The sequence below is a fragment of the Mirounga angustirostris genome, unplaced genomic scaffold, assembly GCF_029215605.1.
Source record: "Mirounga angustirostris isolate CCGP_5_RB_7025 unplaced genomic scaffold, mMirAng1.0.hap1 SCAF_9, whole genome shotgun sequence".
In the NCBI taxonomy this organism is placed as follows: domain Eukaryota; kingdom Metazoa; phylum Chordata; class Mammalia; order Carnivora; family Phocidae; genus Mirounga; species Mirounga angustirostris.
The window spans coordinates 134,049,864-134,069,612 of NW_026991717.1; the positions used below are offsets into that span (position 1 = coordinate 134,049,864).

Consider the following 19,749-nt stretch of genomic DNA (forward strand, 5'->3'; position numbering starts at 1 on the left):
TTCCCTGCCCGTCTTGCAGTGTGGCTCAGACAAGAGAATGTGAATGGTAGAGAGCTAAAGAGCTATTAGGGTTCTGCTGTGGAGAAAAGCAGGAACACAAGCTAAGCCTACTGCTCCATCCACACTATCCAATGGGATGAGACGCACCCCACATGCATCCTGCAACCAGAGGATTAGGACAGCTATATTCCGGCTAAAAACTCAGGATAACATGCTGGTTCTGACTACTTTTAATTGACGAAAACAAGCTAAACATATAAGAAGCCTATACACACTGGAATACAGAAATATATAAACTGCTGCATAGAATTCTTACTCCAAAACAACACAAATGTGCATGAGGTCTCTCTTGCAACGGGGGCTGGCATGGAAGAGGGAGATTTTTATAACCGGGGTTGATAGTGGAGTGAAAGGGAAAGTGGGAAGCTTTTCCACATAACCAGAGAACACAGAAACACTGTGCAGTCACTAACAGACTGACCTGGAGCGCAGTTAATTTGCACTTGTACTTGGCTGCGGTTGTTCCTGCTGCTTCCCTTTTGGCGGCTTCTTCTGCTGCTTCTTCTGTTTGGTGAGGCAGCTCAAGGCAGACTCACCGTTTCTTGGGGTAGACATGAGCGTGGGCAGCTTGCCAGACTGAGTTGGATACTTCGTTTTCAGGTCCTCTTTGAACAACGGCTGGGAGAGTAAATGGCGCAGCTCCTTCTTCAGGACCTTCATCTGTTTTTGTCTCCTACGCTCTTCTTGCTGGTCAGTTTTTCTTCCTTAAGAGACAATATAAAACAGACCATATTCACCATGATTTGTAGACACTTTCTGTTTCCCTTGATGGATACTTGTGACAAAAAATGTTTTGGTACTCTTGAGGAATCAAGGCTCCAAAGTCTCTATAGAAGCTAGTATTGGCTAACTTCTAACATAGTTGGGGAGGGATATTCAGGCATTATGTCCTTCATTCCTCAAAAAAAAAAAAAAAAAAAAAAAAAAGCCTCTAAGACAGGAATTACCTCCATTTTACTCGAGGGCACTTGCTGAAGGTCACAGAGCTAGCTAGCTAGTTGTCAAACAGATTTGAACCCAAGGTTCCTGACTTGAAGATCAGTTTCTTCTTACGACCCACCCACTTCCTACTTGCTAGCTGGGGTATGGTGAGTCAACAGGTACAAAGACCCAGGAGACTGTGAACACCATCTGGCAGCCCAGCTCTTCTAAACCTCCCCACCAGCACTGTGGCTACACCTGTGGAGGTGGGCACAGCCAAAGGGCCCCACACCAGCCCCAAGTCTGAGCTATCAGGAACAGCTCATTGTCACCAAGCCCACTGGTTTGGTTCCCAGCTTCCATGTTGAGCAGAGAGCTTGTCAGCCTCTGAATTTGTTGGCTTTGGCACTGAGATGCCAACACCTCAGCTAGGCTGCCCACTTTGGGATGGAAAGAACACCGGATCAACTCTAGTGTCATCGGTTCTAGATTTGGTTCTACCACTTCTTAAGACTCAAGAGCCTTCCTAGAGCAGGGACCATACAGATCCAGGTTCAGAGTAGGGGCTCAGGAAAGGCGTGGTAATGGACCTATTTCCCTGCACAAACAGCTTCTCTTCCATGAGCCTCTAATTTCCATATGTAAAAGGATGATAATTCCTGCTCTGTTTATGGGGCTCCTGGATGGCCCAGTTGGTTAAGCGTCTGCCTTCGGCTCAGGTCATGATCCCAGGGTCCTGAGATCGAGCCCTGCATCAGGCTCCCTGCTCGGCAGGAAGCCTGCTTCTCCCTCTCCCACTCCCCCTGCTTGTGTTCCCTCTCTCACTGTGTCTCTCTCTGTCAAATAAATAAATAAAATCTTAAAAAAAAATTCCTGCTGTTTGTCATGTGACCATGGAAGTTAGATGAGATAATGACTGGTGTAGTAGTAACAATAATCATAAATAATAACTTTAAATGTATGAAATCCTTTCTATTTGCCAGGCACTGATAAAGGCACTTTATATTCATCAATTCAACCCATCTTTTGCAATAACCCCATGAGGTAGGAACATTATGACCTGCATCTTATAAATGATGACAGCCTAGTACAAAAGAGAAATTAAAGACCTTGACCTGGTCATACAGCTAGGGAATGGACCAGCATGGCCCCTGGCTGCAAAGCCTACCCCTGATGTCACATGAGGGAGGCAGCTGAGACAAATAAGACAGAGGGAACAAAGGCCAAGGACTGTAGGCTCATGTGGGACTAAGGCCTTTCACAAAGAAGGAAATCTTTGCTGATTTTAACAGGACCCATGGTAGTGGCGAAGTTCCAACAAGACAAAAGTTGAAGGAAAAAACAAATGAAAAATGCTGAATGTATTCTTCAAGTCCCATCCAGTCCACTCACCCTTATACATCTCTTCTTCCAGCTCAATCTCAAGGGCAGCTGCTGCCTGTTCAATCCAGGAGTTGTGCAGACAAGCCTGGAAGTTCCGATACTCCGCTTTCTCAATCTGTCGAGCTAAATGGATTCGTTCCTGGGGGAAAGGAATCGTGTTCATTTGACAGCATTCAGACCTCTGGGAAGCAAAGGCTCATATAAGTTGTGTCTTTAAAAAAAGCTCTTGAGGGGCGTCTGGGTGGCTCAGTCATTGCATGTCTGCCTTCAGCTCAGATCATGATCCCAGGGTCCTGGGATCAAATCCCTCATTGGGCTCCCTGCTCAGCGGGTAGCCTGCTTCTCCCTCTCCCACTCCCCCTGCTTGTGTTCCCTCTCTGGCTGTCTCTGTCAAATAAATATATAAAATCTTAAAAATAAATAAATAAAATAAAACCCCAAAGATAGAATTACTGGCATTTGCTTCAGGAATGTGAAAAAGGTTTAGTATCTGCCTCAGCAAGACAAGTTGACCTCACTTCCCTACAACCACTGGATGTCCTGGAAGCCACACTCACTGTCCTTGTCCAGTGGAGGAAGAAAGTGGTAGTGAAGGCTCCAGGGGCAGGCAGTGAAGAAAGGGCTCAAGAAGAAAATTCCTGTTTTTGACGACTCACCGGTCTACCTTCTACCATGTACAGTGCCCCCACATTCCTTTTTTTTTTTTTTTTTAAACGAATCTTCCTATTTAAATAGCTATTGGCAGAACCAGAGCCTCACAGCAAGGTGAAGGTACAACACAATCCCTTCCCTCATTAGTACTAGATTTTTAACTTTTCTTTTTACCTTGACTGCGTCCATGTACTTTGTCTGCACAGGAAACAGTGGAATGTCCTCATCTTTCTTGAGGGTTTTGTAAATCTTCTTAAAGTTGATCACATCCTCAGGCCCAATCAGCATCAGGCTGAGACCGTCATTAGTGGCACGAGCCGTTCGACCACTTCGGTGGACATAGATCTCCGAGGTGCGAGGGACCTGCCAGAGGAACCAAGAAGTCAACGCGTGGTTATCACCCAACAGTGTTCTTCCCCTCAGGGCCAGCTTCCCCGAGCCAGGCAGTTAGAAACCTCTCCAGCACTGTGGACAGATCCAGCCCTTTTCCCTTAGTCCTAATTCTTTAGCCCATTCACTGTGCAGCGTCTGCCCTCCCATGCCCCCTGCCCTGGTTTCAGGCCCTCATGACCACTCAACAGAACGACAGTCACTTATTTCATCTCTAGTCTCTCCCACTCCCCTTGACCCAGCCCAAAGCTGCCATTGCAATCTTCCTGAGTCAAAGCTCTGACCATAATTCCCACTCTAACTAAAGAAACTCCACTGATTCTTCATTAACTCTATATAAATGACTGAACATGATAATTATAACCAACATTTACTGAGTGATTACAACGGGCCAGGCAATTCCAAGCACTCTGCATGTAGTATCCCACTTATTCCTCACAAACAATAACATGAAGTGCTTTCATGATTACCCATATTATAGACAAGGGAACTGACACACAGAAATGTTAAGCAATTCCCTCTAGGTGGAGGAACTAAATAGTGGAGCCAAGATTCGAACTGAAGCAGTCAAGCTGCAAAGACCACACTAACCCCCGCTAGGCTCCATTGCTTCTACTCTAATACATATTGGATATATTATCCATAGGTGTGGCATGGGTGCTAACAATCCCTCCCTCCCCTGCACCCATGGCACTCACCACTAATCCAGAACAGTCTTCTCCACTGAGCCCAGGTTAACACTACCACTTCCAATGAAGCTGTAAGTACTTAACTGTTCATAATGGTGCTAGAAATGTGGTCTATTGGCCATTTTTCACTTTCTTCTCCCAACATAAACCCCCACTCGTAGCCAACTTCCCACTTCCACACATTCTCTCCTCCTTCCCTTCCACCTCTACATGTCCAGATCCTCCCCCCCATCCTTAAATGCAAAGCATCTTTTAAAAGAAAGCCCTTTCCTACCTCCCAAACTAGAAGTTACCACTCTCTTCCATTATATTTTGCAGCTTTCTAGTATCTTCTGCCTTAAATTATGGCTGTTGGTCTCATCTCCTTTAGTTGGTCTGATACTTCTCAGGGGCTAGGACTACATTTTGTTCATCTGGATCTCTCCCACAAAGACTGGCCCAGCCTCTTCCCCAAAAAGAGGAAGAAGAAAGATTTGCTAAACTGAACTGGCACCCTGAAAGATTTTTTTAAAGATTTATTTGAGAGACAGAAAGAGAGAGTGCACGTGGGGGTTGGGGCAGAAGGAGAGAATCCTCAAGCAAACTCCCCACTGAGCTCAGGCCCCCCACTGGGCTTGATCTCATGACCTGAGCTGAAACCAAGAGCTGGACACTCAACCGACTGAGCCACCCAGGCGCCCCTACACCCTGAAAGGTTTTTTAAAGCATAAGGGATTAGAAAGGAGAAATAATAACACCAGAATAGCTACCACTTTATACTTAATGCTGTGCTGTGTTAGGGGTTTCATCAGCAGGAGCTCATTTAATTCTCATGGTAACCCTAAGGGTTAGGCAGCATCATCACTCCCAGTTTACAATGACACAGAAACCAGAGATGTTAAGTAACATGCCCAAAGCTAACCAACTATGAAGCAGACCACAAGCATCTGAACCCTGCAAGGGTGGCTCTGAAGCCTAAGCTCCTAACCACCACTCTATGCTAGGATTTACCAGGTATGTGCACTAATATTAATTTCAGTATCAACAGCAGCTCACATTTAGTAAGTGCTCAGGATATGCCCTGTGTCTTTCTAAATTCTTCACACATAAGAACTTATTTTACCTTAATAAAAACTTCAAGAAGTAGATACTGTGCTAACTTCCATCTAACAAAAACACTGAGGCAGAAAGAGAATCAACAGCTTGCTCAAGGTTACACAGCTGGGATTTAAGCCCAGGCAGGTCCTAACCACCACACTCTTCTACTTCTCTACACCAGGGTAACCAGTTTACATGCTACTATGCCTATTCCGTGGAAGAAAATAGGACTCTAACCTGCCAACATCAATGAGTTTGCCCAAATCAAAGAGGGAAGGGCTAAGCGGTATCAGAAGTGCCAATAGGTTTTCTGCGAATAAATCTCATGAGTGTTCCAAACATGGCAGCAGCTAGTCAGTCACTAGATGCCAGTGGTACTCTGCTGCATGAGGCCTTGGGACTAATAATTCTTCTTCCTCTCTTTCCTCCCTCCCCAAACCTTTGCTGAAAAAAGTCCCCATTCGATGCAACAAATTCCCTAATTCCCCTACCTGGTAATGGATGACATGTTGGACTTTGGGAACATCCAGGCCCCGCGCCGCCACATCAGTTGCCAGGAGAACACAGCTGCGGGAGAGAGACAGACAAGCCCGTCAAGACCAACCTACAGCTGTCCATGAGCAGCTCCTTGCTGCCTGCTGAGTGCGCTGGGAGAGATTAACTTCCCAAGGCACCGACATGGCTCTTCACTTGTGGAGCTGGGATCCAAAGGTGGGTCTCACTGACCACAGTCAACAAGCCACACTCTGCAATCATAAAAGACCACCTCCAGTAAAATAAATGAGGCCATATTCTAGGTCAGTGACCTCATCATCTATCACCCTCCCACTCACTTCCCTCTGGTCCCACAGACATCCTAGACCTCTTTCCAATTTGCCAAACATGGTCTGGCCTCCAAGCCTCTGCACTTGCTACACCATAGGCCTTACAAAGTCTTCCTCAGACATTCAGGTTTCCTTGCTTTGCCCACACTCTGCTGTAACCCCTCCCTCTCAGGGAAACCTCCCTGACCCCACTTTAGTACAACTCCCTGCACAACTTTACTCCTCAGCACTCAGCACCACTTGACAAACTACATAATTGCTTTTCAATTTATGATCTCCCTCCACTGGAATGTAAACCCTGTAACAAGGGCTTTGTGTTACTCAGTGTTCTATTACCTAGAACAGTGCCTGGCTCCCAGTAAGCACTCAGTAATTTCATTGGGTAATGTTTCTTAATGTATGTGTAGTTCAAGGAAAGTCAAAAGCACCTGATCTATGTCTTAAAAGCTTAAGATTCTGGGCTCTTCAGAACCCTGCTCCCTGTAGTTCTGAGGTAGGGCTGGGGAATATGATACAAATTCAACCACTGCTTTAAGTCAAAGGCAGTAACTTTTTCTATAAAAGGCCAGACCATAAATTACTTTGGGCTTTGCAGGTGATAGTGTCTGTTGAAACTACTCAACTCTGCTACTGCCAAAGTAGCCACAGACAATACATAAATGGGCCGTGCTGCCTTCCAATAAAACTAGTTGATTTAAGCCCATGGGCCACCGTTTCCCAATCCCTGATCGAATAAGATGTAGAGGCCACTTTTAGGCAAACAGACTTGAGGAATGTAGAAAGAACGGACGCACAGCTACCATCTGGCCGAATGTAGACAGGCCCATCAGGCCACCCACCTCAAAATACCCATAGGCCCTAACTGACCAATAGGCTACTTACAACTAGGCACAGTTACCAAAAAAGGCAGAATTCCATACATGGCCATACCTCCTCATCTTCCCCCTTTAAAAACAGCCCCATCCACTGCCTCATTGCAGACAGCCTCTCCTCTGCTGTCCTGCTTGCCCACTCCCTTGTGGCTCCTTTGTTCTGCCTCAGGTGAATTCTTTCAACGCCAGCGCCTTGGCTTCCACCCGATTGTTGCCCCACATTTAGGGGACCCCATCCAATCAGACAGACACCCCACTCAGACACCATATAAGCTGCTAACTTCTACCTAGCAATATTCTAAAGAAGGTAAACCAGACACTTGTTCTAGAAACTAATCACTCTGTAACCTGACAAAACACTGGGCAAAAGTCAATCTAGACTTGACCTCAACTTCTCAGGCCCATAACCTGATAATATGCACACTGCTGCCTGAGCATCAGTCTGGCCCAAAAAGAGATGCACAGTGACAGCATGGTAAGCATGACTTCTGGGTCTGACCGGTTTGTCTGAGGCCCAGCTTTGTCACTTTCAAGATGAGAAACCTTGGGCAAGCTGATTAGCTTCTCCAGATCTTACTTTTATCAATCTATAAAATGAGAATAATGACAATAAATGAAAAGCTGTATTAAAACTAACATTTAGCAAGTATATACCATGGGCTAAGCATTTGTTCTAAATGCTTTATACGTATAAATTCCCTTAATCTTCCTAACAACCCTCTCCATTAGCTTCTATTATTCTACTATTATGCTAATTACGAGAAAACTGCAACACACTGAAGTAATTTGGCCAGCTAGAAGTGGCACAGCCAAGGTCTTAATCTCAAGCAGTCTGGTTCCAGTCTGTGTTCTTAACCATGAATCCATTCTGCTGCTTCTCAAGGATGTTAGAATTGAATGAATGTAATAACGTATCTAAAATGCCAACATGATACTTACTCTATTGTTAAGTGTTCCACAACAATAGGTATTATTATCACCGTTACTCATTATTAAGAAAGTTTCTGTTGGGCATTATCAGCAACCAAATGCATCAGATGAGAGTAAGCCTGCTTCATGATACGCAAAAAAGGGCTACCTTCTACCGATAAGGCTTCCATGTCAGAAGGTAGCTTCCCACCATCTCCCCACCATCCTGGCAACCTTGACCTAATGACTAGAACCTGGGCTCTGGGTACAGGCCTGACTTACTCTTCCAGACGGGCAAACTGCTCCAGGTTTCTGAGCCTCTGCTTCTGGTGCATGCAGGCATGTAGGGTCAGTGGCATGATATCCAGGACTTTGAGGAGCCCAGAGAGGCGTTTGATGCAGGAGATACTGTTGGCAAACACTAAGGTGCGGCCTGGATACTGCATTAGGAAGTAATACAGATATAAGTCTTTCTCATCAGTCTCACAATGAATCTTGGTCTCTGTCAGTGTCTCCACTGTGGCCTCATTTCTGGTCAGGTCAATGACCTTGGGCTTGCCCCTCATGCCAATCTTCTGCACGAGGAGGTCAATTTTGGCAGTTTTGTCAATTTTCTTAGTGTGCTTCTTGTGAAGGATTCGAGCAGGAGCTTGATGTACCAGGGTCAGTGTCGCAGAAAAAATAAGCGTCTGTCTCTTTGGGTTGTACTGGGAGTCACTGAGCATCTCTAGCAGCTGTGAGAGCTCAGCAAAGTGGCCTTTCTCAACCATCCGATCAGCCTCATCGACCACCAGGCACCTGCAGATACAGAGAGACCCACATAACCTGAGGAGTCATTTATACAGCACACTCAACTACCATCTCCACCCTCAACACAGACATACATACACACCACCACCACCAGGGACTCAATCCCCTCATGCATGGTTTTCTAAAGGCCAAAGTCTGACTGGTACCACACCATGGCACTTAGTGATAGGGAGAAGATAATACATACGCTACCACGCTCTCTCAGGCCCACGACAGAAAAGGGCGTGAAAGGGAAAGGGGACGTATGTCACTTACCTGAGCTGCCTAAGGTTGCTCAAATGAGGGTGCTTTTCTTTAATTAGCTCCCACAGCCGGCCCGGAGTGGCGACCACAATCTGTGGCTGGCGGTTTAGCATCCTCTGCTGTTTCTGCGCAGACATTCCACCAACCAAAATAGCAGTTTTAATTCCTACAGTACACAAAATATAAAAGACCCTGTTATTCAGTTGGCTGCATATTTTCTGCCAAGAATGACACAGGTGCCCCCAGATCAGCAGAGGAAATCAATCACCAGGACAGCTCCCCTCTCTTTTTTTGGGGGGGGGGGCACTAAAAGAGTGGGCCTGGCCTGACTCTTAGTGCCACTCCTAGAAGGCACATTAAGTCTTCTATGATCTGGGCCTTGTCTACTTCCCCAACCTCATTTCTTTTTTTTTTTTTTTTTTTAAAGATTTTATTTATTTGACAGAGAGAGACAGCGAGAGCAGGAACACAAGCAGGAGGAGAGGGAGAAGCAGGCTTCCCGCCGAGCAGGGAGCCCGATGTGGGACTCGATCCCTGGACTCCGGGATCATGACCCGAGCCGAAGGCAGACGCTTAACGACTGAGCCACCCAGGCTCCCGCCCCAACCTCATTTCTTTCTACTCCCTCCCCTTTATCAACAACAGAAGAGCTGGATTTGAACCCAGGCATGTTTACATCCAAAGTTCCAGGAAAAGTGAGCAGTAGTGCACCACAATGCTGGGAAGGAGGTCACTCTGCAGCTGTGACACACTTCCCAAGAAAGCCCTGCCCATCCCCCTCAATTAGAATTAATGCCTCTAATGCCTACTGTCTGTTCTGTTCTCTGGTGGAGGACTTCTCAAGGTATCCAATGTGGAAAGGAAATACAGGATCATGTAGGCAAAGTGCTTAGCAAAGTGCCCGGCACAGAGTAGGAGCTTGGTAACTGTTGCTTTTATTATAAAGTTAAAATTCTCACTGCGCAGCCCTTCCCAAAAGGAATTCCCTGAGAGAGTAAGTTCTTGTGCCCTAAGGCAGAGGTTGGCAAACATTTTCTTAAAGGGTCAATAGTAAGCATTTTGGCCTCGTGAGCTAAATCCGTCACAACTACTAACTTTACTTCATTCTACCTTAGTAGTCCAAAAGCAGCCATAGACACTATGTAAACAAATGGGTGTGGCTGCACTTTATTTACAAAAAGAGGTACTTTTGACAACCCCTGCCTTAAACATCCACCATATCCAATAAATTGACTAATTTCCTATGCATCTAGAGTGGCATTAGCTATGCGTTATCCTTGAGAGAATTGAGACAGTGTCACTCAATTTTCTGTAAGGCTTAATTCTCTGGCAGGTTGAGAGAGATTTCCCCTAAAGGGTAGGAGCTATAGCTTGTTCACCTTTGCCACCCCACCATCTAGGATCCTCTCAGGAAGTATTTATTAAACAGAATTAAACCTCACCTGTAAACTTGGCCACAGCATCAATGTGTTGCTTGACCTGGACAGCGAGCTCCCTAGTGGGAGTCAGAACCAGCCCAAGCAGAGGGCACTTTGGATGTGCTTTACAGATGGCGATTTTGCCACCCAACTCTTGCTTCAACCTTCCAGTCTCCTCTTCATCAAGCGTTTCCTCTTTGTCTTCATCCTGTTTGGGGATGGCCTTCTCCCTGATCAGAGAAGAAGGTCCTTCACCAGCATCATCATCACAGAAGGGCAGCACCTGGTCTGAGACAGCAGCTCCAGTCTTGACCTTGCTGGGTGGTGCTCCAGCCTTCACTTCAGCTTCACTGGGCAGGACTTTACCCTCAATTCCAATCTCATCAGGCAAAACTCCAGACTCAGTTCCAGCCTCGGTTCTGGTCTCACCAGGTAATGCTCCTGTGTCACTTGGAGCTGGAGTAGGCTTCTTCTTCACCTGCCACTGCAGTACTGCATGGATCATTGGAATGGCAAAGGCAAGAGTTTTTCCACTTCCTTAGAAGTAAAACAAAAAACAAACAGTGTGAATCAATAAATACACATACTTTTTGTCTGGGCTTCTTTCTTTTACACAGAATAAGGGACCCTGATAGCCACGTGCTACCCTGAACAACCCACAGCTCCTCCACTCAGCACAGGTTGCCCAACAGCAAGCACTGCAACCAGAGGGTATCTGTAATTAAAAGCCTGAGAAAAAGTCTAGCAGACTAGCACTGAGGCCTGAGGTCACCAATGTGAACTACACACAAAGTCCAAGCACTGAAACTCTAAACAGACAAGTTTTGTGTGTTTTGTCGTTGTTGTGAAGAAACACCATCACATTAGGGTATGGGGAATGGAAATCTATATACAGTTTCCTAAGACCTTTCCTGGAGAAGATGGCAGTAGAAGACAATTTTCTTAGTTTTTCTGAAAACTTAAAATTAGCATACTTTTATCTATGCTTGAACATTTTCAAACTGATCTTTGAATGTATATGAAGCCCAAATTCATATCTTCTGGGTGGTTAATACAAACAAACAAGACATCTCAAGTTGAGAATTTAAAGTAGTTCCAAAGTTATAATGCCCCCAGCAAAAGCAAATAAATTATCTCTGGAGGAAGAAACCTTTATCACAGGCCTCAAAGAATTCTCACAAGGGGCACCTGGGTAGCTCAGTCGATTGAGCATCCGACTCTTGGTTTCAGCCTGGATCATGGGTTTGAGCCCCAAGTCAGGCTCTGCGCTCAGAACAGGGTCAGCTTAAGGGGTTCTCCCTCTCCCTCTGCTTCTCCACCTTGATCTCTCGCTCTCTCTCAAATAAATAAAATCTTAAAAAAAAAAAAAACTATTTAAAAAATGCTCACAAATCATTTTCAAAAGAAAATGAGCAGCTCTCAGTAAAAAAATAACCCATAAGAAAACAAGGCACTGTAAGCAAGAATTGTAAGAAAAAAAGAGAGCAAACAGACCCTTAACACTAGATAAACAGCACTTTTCATCAGAAACCATCAAAGCTGGAAGACAGTATTACATCTTTATTTGAAGACCTGAAAAAAAATTCAACAACCTAGAACTCTCTTAGCAAAAATTCCTTTCAAAAAAATGCAAAGTAAAGACATTTAGGCACACAAAAGCTGAATAATTTATCATCAGCAAACTTGAACTACAAGAAGTACTAAAGGGAGTCTTCCATGCAGAAGATGCTACTGGTTGAAATTCTGGATCTGTACAAAGGAAGAGTACCAGAAACAGTAATGGTAACATAGATATATATGAAAGATTTTTCTTATTTAAATATATTATTTAAGTTTAAACGTAAAATTATTAAACATAAAAATGTATTTTGGATTTCTAACACATATAAAGTGTAAAACAAAAAGCACAATGTAAAGGAGAAAAGGAAATATAGTCTTGTAAGATTCTTGTACTATATAAAAAACAGTATATTATTACTTAAAGACAGACTATGACATACTAAAGATATATACTATGAACCCAAAAGCAACCACTAAAACAACAGTTACAGCTAATAAGATCAATAAAGGATATAAAATGCCATTACAAGAAATAATCAGTCCAAAAGAAGTTAAAAGGAAAGAGTATAGCAAATAGCAAAATAACAGATTACAACTTAACCATTATCAATATTCACATTAAATGTAAAAGATCTCAACAAATAAAAGACAGATTGTCACAATGATTAAACAGCAAGACCCAACATATGCTCTCTCTACAAGAATGCCATTTTATTTTTTTTTCTTAGAAGTTTCAGTTTAATACAAAGCATATGATAAAGGATACAGATGAAAAACCAGATGAAGAAGTACATAAGGCAAAGTCTGGAAGGGTTCCAAGGGCTTCTATCCCTGTGGAGCTGGGGGTGCACCACCCTCCCAGAACAAGGAAGGGTTCACCAACTTAGAAGCTCCAAGAAACCCACTTTAAATACAATGACGTCAATAGATTAAAAGTACGAGGGGCACCTGGCTAGCTCAGTTGATAAGAGCATGTGACTCTTGATCTTGGGGTTGTAAATTTAAGCCCCACGTTGGGTGTAGAGATTACTTAAAAAAAAAAATCTTTAAAAAAATACAAGTATGCAAAACACACCATGCTAACATTAATCAAAATAAAGCTAGAAAGGCACATTAATATCAGATTGAGAAGATTTTAGAAAAAACAATACTTTGAGGATAAAGAGGGCCATTTCATTATGAAAGGAATAAGTTCATTTAGAGGATATAACATTCCTAAACATTTACACACCTAAATATAACAGAGCTTCAAAACACAGGGAACAAAAACTAATGGAACTGCAAAAAAAACCTACCACTTAAGAAAAAATAAGTAACACAAATATTTCTAATACATTAAAGCAATTAAACCTGTAGTGAAAATCCATCCTACAAAGTAAAGTGCAGGCACAGATGAAGTCTACCAAATATTTAAGGAAGAAAAAAAATACCAATTCTATATAAACTCTTTCAGAAAACTGAGGAGAATACTTCAAGTCATTCCAAGGCCTGCATTACTCTGATTCCAAAACCAAAGATATTACTAGAAAACTATAACCCAATATCCCATGAACAGAAATTCAAAAATTATCAACAAAATTTTAGCAAATCAAATCCAATATATAAATGGAATAACACTGTGACCAAATTTGGCTTACCCCAGGAATGTAAGTTTGGTTTAGCATTTGAAAATCAAGTGTAATTCACCATTATCAACAGACTCAAAATGAAAAACCACTTATCTTAATAAATGCAGAAAGAGCATTTCTTTCTCTTTTTAAAAGATTTTATTTATTTACTTGACAGAGAGAGACACAGCGAGAGAGGGAACACAAGCAGGGGGAGCGGGAGAGGGAGAAGCAGGCTTCCTGCAGAGCAGGGAGCCCGATGCAGGGCTCGATCCCAGGACCCTGGGATCATGACCTGAGCTGAAGGCAGACACTCAACGACTGAGCCACCCAGGTGCCCCTGAAATATTTAAGGACAAATCTAATTACAGATGTGCACACACTAAAAACTACAAAACACTGCTAAAAAAATTAAAGACCTAAAAAAAATGGAGATATACTACATTCATGAGAAGATTCTATATTGTCCAGATGTCATTTGTCCTCAGTTTGCTTTATAATCAATGCAATCTCAATCCAAATACCAGCTGGCTTTTTGTAGAAACTGACAAGTTGAGTTTAAAATTCAAATGGAAATGCAAAGGGCCTAGAATAGCCAAAATAACTTTTAATAAGAACAAAGAGGACTTAACACTACCTGATTTAAAACTTGTTCTAAAGCTGCTGTATCCAAGACAGTGAAGTTTTTTTTTAATTTATTTTATTTTATTTTATTTATTTATTTAACAGAGAGAGACACAGTGAGAGAGGGAACACAAGCAGGGGGAGTGGGAGAGGGAGAAGCAGGCTTCCCGCCAAGCAGGGAGCCCGATGTGGGGCTCGATCCCAGGACCCTGGGATCACGACCCGAACCGAAGGCAGCCGCCCAACTGACTGAGCCACCCGCCCAACTGACTGAGCCACCCAGGCGCCCCGATAGTGAAGTTTTGATGTAAAAAGATAGACAAGTAGATCAATGGGGTGGGGGTGGGGGGAGACTCCAGAAATAGACCCACACCTATACAGTCACTGATTTTCAAAAAAGATGCAAAGGCAAAATTCAGTGGAGGAAGGATAGTTTTTCAACAAACGGTGCTGGATATCCACATGCAGGGGAAAAAAAGGAACTCTGATCCACACTTCTCACTGTAAACAAAAATTAACCCAATAAAGATCACAGACTGAAACATACAACCTAAAACTAGTAACACTTCTAGAAGAAAACACTGGAGAAAATCTTTGTGATCTTGGGTTAGGCAAAGGATTTGTAGATAAGCACATTTGTAAAAAGGAAAGTGATCATTTGATCTTCATCAAAATAAAGAACTTCTGATCTTTCGAAAGACACTGTAAAGAGAATGAAAAGACAAGCCACAGACTGGGAGAAAAAAATCATAAACCAAGTATCTGATAAAGGGGGTATATCCAGAATATATAATGAATTCAGTAGTAGGAAAACAACTACCCAATTAAAAAATGGGCAAGAGAATTGAAAAGACACCACCAAAGAATATACAAATAGGCACTTGAAAAGATGCTCAACGTTGTCACTAGGGGGATATCAATTAAAGCCACAAGGAAACCATGCTAAAATTATTAAAGTCTAAAATGAAATTAAAGACTGAACACACCAAGTATTGGCAGGGACAGAGACCAATTTAAACTCTAACTGGGTGGGTATGTAAAATGGTATAATCACTTTGGAAAACTGAAAGGTTACTTTTACCTTAAGACCTAGCTATTCCACACGTATTTACCCAACAGAAATTAAAGCGCATACCCATACAAAGACTAACACACCAATATTTATGATAGTTGTGGTTTTTTTAAGATTTTATTTATTTATTTGGGAGGGGAGAGGGTGGGAGAAAGCGAGGGGGGGAGAGGGAGAGAGAGAGAGAAAGAGCTCCAGTGTGAGAGAACATGCGTACACACGGGGGAGGGAGAGGGAAAGGGAGAGAGAATCTTTTTTTTTTTAAGATTTTATTTATTTATTTGACAGAGAGAGACACAGCGAAAGAGGGAACACAAGCAGGGGGAGTGGGAGAGGGAGAAGCAGGCTTCCCGCAGAGCAGAGAGCCCGATGCGGGGCTCGATCCCAGGACCCTGAGATCATGACCTGAGCCCAAGGCAGACGCTTAACGACTGAGCCACTCAGGCGCCCCAGGGAGAGAGAATCTTAAGCAGACTCCATGCTGAGCGTGGAACCTGACATGGGGATAAATCTCAGGACCCTGAGATTATGATCTGAGCTAAAACCAAGAGTTAGAGGCTTAACTGACTGAGCCACCAGGTGCCCCTATAGTTAGTTTTATTTGTATAGCCAAAAACTATAGAGAACAAAAATATCCACCAACAGATAGATAAACAAATTGTGCTATATCCATATACTGGAATACTACTCATCAATAAAAAGGAACGAACTATTGGTACTTGCAATAACACGGCTGAATCTCAAAGTATGCTGAGTGAAAGAGCCGAACACCCACCCCCTCTCAAAGGTACATAGTGTATGATTCCGTTATATAAAATTCTGGAAAATGCAAATTAATCCAAAGTGATAGAAAGCATATTAGAGGTTACCCTGGGGGTGAACAAAGAGTGGGGGCCCAGGAGAGATTTCAAAAGGGGCCCAAAGCATCTTTGGGGGGTGATGGAAATATTCATTATCTGTATGGGCAGCAGTTTGTCCCTAGCCCCGAAAATCTTTGTGAATCTTGGACCTGCAGATTCACAGCACTCCACACAGGGATAGCCTGATAGGAGCTGTGGTATGAATCCAAATGTCAGGCTCTAGCCACAGTGGCTCATACAACCTTGCCTCTGCTTCCAGAAACCCATTTCCAGGCCTCTGCACAAACCAAAGCAATGTAGTAGAATGCTTAATAGCACACAGACCTAGTCTAGAATCTAGGCACTACTACTTTTCAGCTGTGGTTTTATGGATACTGTCTTCTGTGAGGCTGTGTTTCCTAATCAGTAAGATGAGAATAATGCAACCTATCTCAGGGTGATTTTGAGAACTGAGTTCATCAGTATGATGTACTTAACACAGTGCATGATACATTTTAAATGCTAAGAAAATGTTCTAACTTACCATTATTACTTCCATTCCCCTGAGCCTTCCTCACTTTTCCATCTACATGACTCTTCTATAGCACATCACCCATACTTTCCTGACCACCCTTTCCAGAAACCCAAGGCACAAAGTGTCTAGATGGTCTAGTTCTATACCATACAACCTAACAGTCACTCGCCATGTATGGATGGCTATTGAGCACTTAAAATGTGGTTACTCTAAATTGAGGTGCTGCAAATTCAAAATACACGTCAGATTTCGAAAACTTAGTATAAAAATAAGAATGTAAAGTATCTCAAAGATTTTACCTTAATTATATACTGAAATTTTTATAAACTGATTAAATACATTGTTAAAATTAACTTTTACCTGTTCTTTTTACCTTTTTAAAATACGGCTCCTAGAAAATTTTAAATCCCTATGTGGCTCACATTATATATGTATTTCTATCAGTTACTGCTGATCTAGTTGGATTCTAGTACCAGGCAGTACAAGCACCTCCCTCCAGTCAGTAACTTAAACTACTGAGGTCAAGTCATTGACCTGTCATTGCTTCGCAAAGTCTTAAGATGGCCCAGGGAATAAGGGAACTTTAAATAATGCCTAGTCCCAACAGTCACCTCATGCCAAATCTACATACAAAATCCACCTAATGGTTACACACTCAAATCCTTCCAATAATGATAAACTCACCAATTCCCAAAGCAGCCCTTTTATCTTTGGACAACTCTTGAGAATTAGACACTTATTCCTTACACTAATGAAGATCTACCTCTCCAGAAGGCCCATCTTAGTCCTACTTTACCCCTCTAAGCCATTTAGGAAAGCTCAAGAATAGGAAAAAACTACCATTTGCAAATCACTTGCAGTGTACTGCGTAAACTTTACTGTAGCACTTACATTTAACCCACAAAGCAATAAAAAAAAAAAAAAAAAGGGTAGTAGGTACTGGTGTTACCTCCATTTTGTAATAGGACCTACAGGGCGTCAGAGAGATAAAGCGACCTGTCCAGGGTACCAATCAGAAAGTGGCAGATTTCAACCCAGAGCTGGCTGACTTCTAAACACCTTCACTCAACACTGCTTTTGTGATTATATCCCCAAATTCCCCTCTCCCCAAGCCATCCAACCTGTTAGCAGCCACAAGGTCAACCCAAAAGCAATCTTACCCTGGCCAGCTAAGGATGCCCTTACCTGTCTCAGCAGCCCCAAGGATGTCCAGTTTGTCACGGATGGCAGGTGCCAAGGTCAGAGCTTGGATTGGTGTGGGTGCAGAGAAGCCTAGAAAGCTGAGTGCTCGGAGAACTGGCTTGGGTACAAATAGATCTTTCCAAGCTGTTACATCTGCCTTCTGGTCGTGCATTTCAGGCATCCATGTCTTTGCTTTTTTGGGCACCTTTGGAGTAGTACCCTGGGAAGGCTCCAAGTTTTTTTTCCCTTTCTTTTTTTTCTTTTTTGGAACAGTCTGGGCTGAGCTTTCTGATACCATCTCCTCTACCTGTGGATCAGGACAAACCGTGTCATCTCCCTGGGGCTCTGGCTCAGCATCTTTGACTTCAAACTCTTTCTGGACACTGATTCCTTCAGTTTCCATGTCTTTATTCTTCTTGAACTTCATCTTTTTCTTTGAGGAGCTGGACTCTCCTTCTTCCTTTCCTGAAACAGCTTGTGACTTTCTCTTCTTGGGCTCCTCCTTTGAGAAGAGACTGGAGGAATTCTTGGCAGGGGAGACCAACTGGTAATCTGTCAGTTCCTCAAAGCACACCAAGTCATCCATCTGTCCATCTGCAAACATATTTGGGTCAATCTCCACCTGCTTCCATTTTCCCACAACTCTGATTCCCTTTGTCTGGAATTTGCCATAGCTTGGTGGCTTTGGCCTTGATTTTGTCTCCTTCAATTTCATGGTTGCTGAAAAGAAAAGGAGAGAAGTGCTCCATTAGGTTGGCAACTGAAGAGCGTGGGGTCCTGAGGCAACAAATATCTTCTAAGCAGCCTACAGAGTATCAGGCCTTGCAAAGAAGCGAGGACACAGAGGTAGAGAAGATCAAAGAGGAGAAGAAATATACCAACAGAGTAGGCAGGTTGGCCTGGAACAGAGGGTACACAGGAGATGGAGGAGCACAGACACATGAGCTAGATCTGGTTTGGATTCCAGACCCAATACTTACTGCTTGTGTGTCACTGGACAGCGGTGTTTAATCCTCCCCGAACCTCAGTGCTCTCATCTTTTAAAATAAGGGAGAGGGACCCAATAATATCTAAGTCACAAAATGTTTTATGCGAACAAACAAAATTATGTAAAGCATGAGGTTCTAAAGAAGACGGCCACACCCGAGTCATTTTGAAGGCTGAATTAAGAACGTGGAGGGCTTTTCTTGGGGGGGGGGGTGTAGGACATCAGCTTTATTGTAAGGGCTCAAGCCTTGCCCCAAGAAGGCAAATGCCTATTGCACCATTCTGGCCTTTGCCCATCCAGCTTTCTCGTTACGTTTTAAGTGATTTAAAACACATTTCAACAGAGGCCGCCTGAGTGACACTCCATCCACGGTCTCCCTTTCCAGAAAGACCAAGAAAAATCACAGGTCCTGGAGGGAAGCACAAAGGTAAACCATAATTCAAATCCGGACGGGCTCCGGATCTGTGGCGGACGTCTCAATCTCTGTGAAGCTCAGTCTCCTCGCCTGTAAAATGGGGATGATGAAGGATCTGCTTCAGGGGGTCGTTACACCGACACAAAAAGGTGACGCACGTCAGAACCCGCCAGGCATGGCGCCCGGCCGGCTCAGCACGTCAGCGCGCAGGCAGGCTTCACCCACCGCCCCAGCTCCGCCACGGCCGCAAACCACCCGGCTTCCACCGCGGCGGGGGTGGTCAGGCACCGGGGGCAAGAGGGCCCCGGCCCCGCTCCTCGCCTCAGGCACAACGGGCGTTCGACGCGGAGAGGCCGACGCCACCGGGCCTGGACGCCCACACCAGGGGTCCCCGACGCGGGGCCAGCGGCCGCCCTCACTGGACCCGAGAATTCAGGCCAGTGCCCTGGACAGGCCCACCACGCGAGCCCCGGGGGCCGACCCCAGCCCTGCTCGGGCTCCGGTACTCACCGCGTGGAGACGCCGTCGCGGCTCCCTCACACGCCGGCCAACCGCCGCGCACACCTCCACCGCGGTTCCTCACCTGCAGCGTCGACCGCAGTTCCGGGGCGGGGCTTGCACTCACGCACGCGCACGCCCTGCGACAGGAAGTCCCGCCCCCATCTAGACGCCGCCGCGTGATT

General features: G+C 44.2%; 1 protein-coding gene across 2 annotated transcripts; it reads right to left on the reverse strand.

Annotated features, from left to right (window-relative positions):
• Nucleotides 1-215: 215 nt before the first annotated feature.
• On the reverse strand, nucleotides 216-19,727 carry DDX24 (DEAD-box helicase 24). 2 transcript variants are annotated; one of them, XM_045901450.3, is made up of 10 exons: nucleotides 19,577-19,679; nucleotides 18,644-18,700; nucleotides 17,667-18,383; nucleotides 10,272-10,784; nucleotides 8,842-8,995; nucleotides 8,059-8,574; nucleotides 5,663-5,738; nucleotides 3,190-3,378; nucleotides 2,374-2,503; nucleotides 216-764 (listed from the first exon to the last, which is right to left on the reverse strand). In XM_045901450.3, exons 3-10 carry the CDS (start codon nucleotides 18,376-18,378, stop codon nucleotides 493-495), a joined length of 2,562 nt encoding a protein of 853 aa, XP_045757406.2. In that variant the 5' UTR covers nucleotides 18,379-18,383; nucleotides 18,644-18,700; nucleotides 19,577-19,679; the 3' UTR covers nucleotides 216-492. The 2 variants fall into 2 exon arrangements, with proteins under 2 accessions (XP_045757406.2, XP_045757405.2); XM_045901449.3 differs by lacking the exon at nucleotides 18,644-18,700 and having other exon boundaries at nucleotides 19,577-19,727.
• Between the last annotated feature and the right edge of the window lie 22 nt (nucleotides 19,728-19,749).

What these genes read in the sequence shown, in the direction of transcription:
- DDX24 (XM_045901449.3), bottom strand. Translation starts at nt 18,378, where the DNA reads ATGAAATTGAAGGAGACAAAATCAAGGCCAAAGCCACCAAGCTATGGC. An exon ending in TGCTGTGGCCAAGTTTACAG is followed by an intron (nt 8,996 to 10,271) that starts GTGAGGTTTAAT and finishes TGTGTACTGTAG; the next exon opens with GAATTAAAACTGCTATTTTG. An exon ending in AACATGTCATCCATTACCAG is followed by an intron (nt 3,379 to 5,662) that starts GTAGGGGAATTA and finishes TTCCTCTGGCAG; the next exon opens with GTCCCTCGCACCTCGGAGAT.